This window comes from Trichechus manatus, unplaced genomic scaffold (genome assembly GCF_000243295.1).
Source record: "Trichechus manatus latirostris isolate Lorelei unplaced genomic scaffold, TriManLat1.0 scaffold00253, whole genome shotgun sequence".
NCBI classification, from domain to species: Eukaryota; Metazoa; Chordata; class Mammalia; order Sirenia; family Trichechidae; genus Trichechus; species Trichechus manatus.
Genome location: NW_004444189.1, coordinates 2,559,613 through 2,566,387, shown reverse-complemented (window position 1 = coordinate 2,566,387; position 6,775 = coordinate 2,559,613). Strand labels below are relative to the sequence as shown.

General features: G+C 35.3%; 1 protein-coding gene across 1 annotated transcript in view; it reads left to right on the top strand.

The window, feature by feature from the left end:
* The first annotated feature begins 3,257 nt into the window (after positions 1-3,257).
* Positions 3,258-6,775, top strand: part of CALCR (calcitonin receptor) — a 42,357-nt gene continuing 38,839 nt past the window's right edge. Inside the window, exon 1 of the mRNA XM_004389658.3 lies at positions 3,258-3,329. Within this exon, the coding sequence (XP_004389715.1) occupies positions 3,279-3,329 (51 nt within the window). The 5' untranslated portion in view covers positions 3,258-3,278. The remainder of the gene's footprint in view (positions 3,330-6,775) is intronic.

Below are 6,775 nucleotides of genomic sequence, written 5' to 3'. Positions count from 1 at the left end.
AAGGTTAATTACCTCATTTTCCATCTGGTTCCACTTATATTTGTCTTGGTATTCTCTTTGAAATTTATAAAGCACCCCTTTCTTCATAGCTCTACCTATATTTTCTTTCTTCCCCATGAGAAATCACCCTGAAGTACCTTCCTCAAAGAAGGGTGTCTACAAGGCATTGTGTAACCAGGAAAATTTCAGTTCAACTTTTCTTACTATGACAGCCTCAGTATAGGCCAGATCTAATATAAATTTGGACATGAGGCATTTGTTATAATTCAAAATAATGAAAAAGTTTTTAAAATTATAGAATCTCTTCAATAGGTGAAAAGAAAGGACTTGTTTTTTGTCTAAACCTCTCTGTGATTTCCAAATGTTCACTTACAGATCTGTTTTCATACTACTTCCATTCACCTTAGTTGCTCATGGTATAATTGTAAAAACAGTGTGGCTCTGAACCATGGGGTCTCCGCTTTCCTGCAGTAAGATCACTGTGTAGCTCCATTCTCCTCAAAGTTGACCAGTTTCACACTGCCCCAAACACTCTTCAATTTCATGATACTATTGAGTCAAAACTGAGTAACTTCTACATTATAAAATATTAAATGAGATCAAATATATGGCATAAACAGAACAAGCTAGTTAATTGCCTACTAATCCTAAACTCACCTTCAGAGAGAAGCTGGCTTCTTGCTATGCTTAGCTCTCACATTTAGAATTAATGAACAGGCCTTTCATGTCAAGAAGAGATCCGCCTTTTAATTCTGACACCTGTAATGTTCCACGTGTTCTGTTTCTCTCAGAGGCTAAATCATAGGACGATTATAAGCAGCAAACCTTTGGAATTCAACGTATGTCTATGATTTCCTTCTTAAAAAGCAGGATCTAGTTATCGAAAGCTGTGCCAATTTCGCAAGTATGTATGCATTTTAAAAGTCCTACCCTTCACACCGGGGTATGAAGAATGCTCAGGCCATAATATTCCCAATTAAGGGAGAAGACACAAATTAAAAGCTCTTCCTCCTCTACTGACTACTCCCCTCTCCTGAATTTCTTCATTATCTGTCCTTCCACCCATGCTATAAATCCAGGAGACAATTTTAATTTCATATTCATATGATCATGTTCCTATGATCATATTCATGTGATCACATTGGTGCCTATTGCTACAGGAAGGTCCTGTATTTTACGCCTTGCCAAAGTTTTTATGCAGTTACTTAAATTTTGTAGGGAATTAGTGAAGAGAGATAAGGTTATCTCATTTTAGTAATGAAAATGGGTTAAAGAATCAAGACTTGAATAAGGGAACTAGTCCAGAGGTTGCTGTAAGTATCGTGATGAGAAAGATGTTGACTTGCATTAACATGGAATCAGAGAGTCCTGGAGACTAGATGTTGGAGGTGAGGAAGTGGAGGGAATCAAGGATGATCCCTAGTTATTTATTTGCCTAATGAGTAGATAATTGCACAAGTCACTGATATGGGAGATACAAGAAATTGGAGAGGGAAAATAATGCATTCCAACTTTCTAGTGTGGTGGTTTAGCGAGGATACAATCATAAGAAATCACAGGGTTTTATGCTTCATTTAATTCATTAGACCACAAATCCCCACCATTATAAAAAAAAAAAATCAAGAGCAAGTGATTGTGTGAGGTGCCAGAGATGTAAAGATGTCTAAAAAATAATTCTTATCTGAAGAGGATTAAGCATCACATAAGGTTGTTAGGATGTGTGCGTACATAGAAGAAAATGCTTGTCAGGCACAGTAAGTGCCAAAAGGATGGTTTGGGTGATAAACTTCTAGGCACTAAAAACTTATTTTACCAGCCTTGTTTCTACTTCTTGAGAGGCTCTAAGCTCTAGCTAAACTAAATTATTGTATACACTATTCTCTAGATACACTTAAATTTTCCTATCTCTTTATAATTTTTGATCTTCTTTCTCTGTCTAGTAGGTCTTTGCCTTCCAAAATCCTATTCTGTTTTCAAGTTCTATCTCAAAATACAAATCCTGAACTGATTCCTCCCCATTAGAAATTATTTCTCCCTCCTCAGACGTTCTTTTATTTTTACCATTTTACTGAACTTTTTACCCATGCATTTTAGCTTTTTTAGCACATGTCTTGTATCATCCGTTATTACTCTCCTTTTTTGGTCCTTAGGTGTTGAGGTAGCTCAAGAATTTCTTAGTGGGAGGGGTTTAGGGGTAATGAAACTTGTGGCTGCATTTGCATAACAAGCATACTGTCTTTGCTTTCATTGTATTTTAGTTAGGCTATTAGAGGATTGATCAATGCCGGCTCTCTTACCACCTCGCCCCCAGCCCCCTACCCCCTATGTTAAGCCACCCTCCGGCACCACCACTGAGCTACCAAGCTTGTGTGTGTGTGTGTGTGTGTGTGTGTGTGTGTGTGTGTGTGTGTACGTGGGTGTATACACACTTGTCTAGCATCCATTCACTGTAACATTGGAACATCTAGGTATTAGGTCATTTGCCAAGATGTGTTATACAGGTCTTGGCATTACAGTGCCTACAATCTGCATCTAACTTCCTCTAGATATCAAGTCCATCATTTCTCAGGAGATGAATTATGGGCTCAGCTGTGTGCAGGAACAACTTTTGGTGGAGGGGGGCAACAATCCTTTTAAACTTGCTTGGAAAACAGTGTGTGTTTCTATCCTACGGAGTGGAATTTTCAGAGGAAATATCACCTGATTCTCTGTCACTTGGTCATTTATAAGGCACTGTGGTTAAACTGAGTTGTAAGTCTTCGCAGAAAAAGAGGGAAAAGGATTTGATAAACCACTGCCATACTATTATTATCTCCATTTTATGGATATGGAAACTGAAGCTCAAGATTAATAAACAACTTTCCCACAATCACAAAGCCAGTAACTACAATTCCAACCCAGGAATTCTGACTCTGTAGCAGCCTGAGTAATATATTGTTTTTATCTCCTGTGGTCATGGCACCTACGACAGTGCTCATAAAAAAGAAGGGAAGGTGGGGTGGCAGAGTTTGTAGCTGATATTTGTTCTCTGAATCAGATCTGTACATGATTATCGGCTCACGATTTGGTTGCGGCGGAATTCACAGACTTAACACACAGACACTCAGACGGACTAAATTCTTCTAAGATAATTGTAATTTTTCTCTCTCATCACTTTAAGTCACGTTAAAGGAAAGAAAAAGAAAGGCTACAGTTGCTATCAAAGCTGTATCAATTTAAATACCATTCTTACTTTTGCTTTTTACAGGACCAAGAGAGATCGTCTTCCCAAAGCAAAAATGAAGTTCACGATCATAAGCCAGTGCCTGGCGTTGCTCATCTTTCTAGACGTAAGTACAACAAAATTATTCTAAGTTACGTTAATCAAGAATGTTGAAATAGACAAGAAGTTTTGAGTTTACTGAATTGGCATTTGCAAGGGTAAACTAAACAACGTTCTCCAGAAGACTCAAAACCGTCAAACTGCCCCTCTGAACTTACACTAATTTAGAATAGTGCTATGGGTCCTCAGAAATTTGAGTTTATTTGCTTGAAAAACATTTAACATTAATTTGAGGCATCTCCATATTTTATCTTGGAAATTTACATTGAAGGCTAATGTTCTTAAATGAAATGTAGAATATTAGACATGGATTTGAAGCCCAGTGTCTGGGCTGCTGTCTTCTTAAAACATCTGAACTCCTTTGATCTGGTTATTAATTTTAAATGTATCTCTCATCAAAAACTGAGAATCTTCAAATCTTTACATACCACTGTCATTCCATCAGTCTTTCTTCAGCCTTTTAAGTTGTGCCCAGTTTATATAATTTTGTATTATTTTGCTTCTAAAGGAGTTAGCAAGTACTCAGGAGTGTAGCTGTATATTTCTGTCAACATTGTTAACCCACCATTGCATCAACTCCAATAACGAGTCAGAGAGAGAGATGAGTAATTTTCATATAAATCTACTTGGGATTGTCTCGATCTTTATCCTCTCTACCACATCAGGTTAACACTTGCCAATTCCTTACAGCTCGAGACAAAGATCACTCAGTATCTGATAGTGTTATACTGACCCAAGCAAAGCTTGCCTGTGGTTCCAGGATTTCCCTTGTTCACTGATGTGTAGTTGCAGACTTACAAGTCTGGTTAAATTGCTTGTCTTTATATTATTAAAAAAAAATTACGAATGTTCTATGAATCTTAATTTAAATACTATTTTCAAGTTGAATTTTTATTTTGTAGTGTTATACATCAAGGAAATGGTTTATGGTAATGATCGTTAAGACGGTCTTTTCGTGCGTACTGGGTGATGAGTATAGTTATTCTCACCATGTCAAGCTATCATTTATTTAACCTATTAAATATTTTTTAAGAAAAATTACAGTAAAATTTGCTACAGGTAATCTGGTATTTGGATATGCAAGTAACTTCATGCCATTAGAAATAAAAACATTTAAACAAGAATATTATAGAAACTAACAGAATATTTTCACTTGTCTGTAAATGCTCAAGCCTCATGTGGTATTCTATAGTTGCAGAAATATTGCTGTCTTTATTCATGAATTAATATTGTTATTTTGTATAGCTCAAATGAAATCCTATGTGATCAAGTATATATGAATATTTCTAAATAATTCTATTTCACAAAGCATATGTTTACACTGGACATTGATAGAAGAAAGACTACAGTAACTACTAAATACTAAGAAAATAGTTTGAGGATTATATAATCCCCTTTTTTACTATGAAAACTGCAGATAATTTTTGAAGTATTAAAAAACTAAGGTCATTTTAATTCAGTGCTTTTACCTGATTTTTAAAATTCAAAGATTGAAAGAATTTTATTATTTCCCTGAGACATGGACAGAAATATTTTATGGTTTCTGACATCTTTTCACTAACACACTTAACTAAACATAGCACTTAAATGACTTTGTTTTCTTTTCGCTGTGAAAGACAAAAATTTGCTTATCTCTCTTTATATAAATTGTATATTTGATTTGGAACATTTGTCTGTGAAACAAAGTTTGATACAACAGTTTTCTTCTAAAACATTCAATATATTCCATACTGATAATCCTCAAAGAAAAAGTAAAATTTTTAAAAGAGACAATGTTTTTAATTACTTCAAAACATGGTTCCCTAGATACTACATTATTGTGAAAAATCACTACCAGTATATTTATTGAGTTTTACCAACTTAATTCCAAATGGTCTTTAAAGTATCTATTTGAGTCATTCCATTAGTCTCATGTACATTAATGCACACTACCCATTCACTTCTTCTTCTGAGTTAAAATAACAGGCTTAGAACCATGCTTGGTACATAATGAGCACTCAAAAAATGCTAGAATGATGATGATGATGAAGAAGAAAACAATGACAACAACAATGAAGGCATAGAAAAACTAGGCTCTTCTAAACAAACATTGTTTTCATTGTTGTTGCTTATTTAGCTGTATTTCCTCTATTAACTTTGAATTTGTAATTTATGCAAAAGCTTTATTGTTTATATAATGCTTAAATGTAAAGTACGTAGGACACCAACTAGGCATCTGGTCTTACCTGGAAGAACCAGGGCTAACATGTTACTAAGTTGTATTTTATCCTTTGTTATTGTGAAAAATATAAGTAACTGAAAAACACAAATAATTCTGACATACACATTTTCAATATGAAGGGTGATGAAATGGAAATCCTTCTGGATACATCAATTTGTGTATTCTAGATTCATATTCTTTTTACAGAAGATTTAACTGTGACAATCAGTAGGAATCTCTCTCTTCGGCACCGTAGCATGTGTCCACACATTCAGCGGGCTTGAACCATTCCAATGATGGACCACTTCTCAAAGTTCTAGGCAAAACAGCCCTAAAACTAGTCTGTCTCTATACTTTTTCTAAAAACCACCTGTAACCTCAAAGCAGGCTGATGGTCTTACATCAGAATAGGAATTTCCAGAGCCTATGCCCATTCAAATCAGGTTGCTTTCCCCAGGACTCAGTGATTAGTGTGGACGAAATCCTCTAGAATGTAAGCTCCATGAGGGCAGGGACACCTTACCTGTCTTATTCACTGCTGAATCTCCAGAAGCTAGAACAGTGCCTGGCACGTAGGAGACATTCAAGGTATTTATTGATTGAAAGAACCAGCGATGTTTCGGCTGCTGACTACAGCTGTGGGTGGCAGCTTGGCGGTCGTATGTGTGGCGCCATTTGCTTGAACTCTTTGGAGTGACATCACATATACGGTGGCTAAACTGCTCCATGGACAACAATTAAGAGGTTTCTTTTGAAGAATCATGTGAGATGGCTTCTTTGCAAAAATTTCAACACTGGTCTTTGCTCAGAAAAGCGATATGCTATTAATGTTTCATTTCTATCTTCATGTCAGCATAGAGTCATATATTTATTTAAATCCCCAGACTACATAGCATAACCATAACATTATGATAAGTAGAATATTTTTAAGTCTTTCATATTGCTTGAAGAGTATTATTTAATCACTACTGGTTTTATTTTGCTTCCTTATTGTTGAAAATAATACCACCTCACTAGCAATTTTTTTTATTTCTAGAACTCATCAGTGGAAGAAGGAATATGTTTAATGATCTTTATGAAATTTGTATATGTACTATTTTTAAATAGCAGTAATTCCATGCTTGGAATTATATATATACTTTTATAGAGAGAATGAAATAGAGTGTCCCAATGTATATGCTATTTTAGTAAAAAAATCATTGAGACTTTGAGCTACCACTGGGAAAATTCTATCATCAAGGCTTAAACATAAA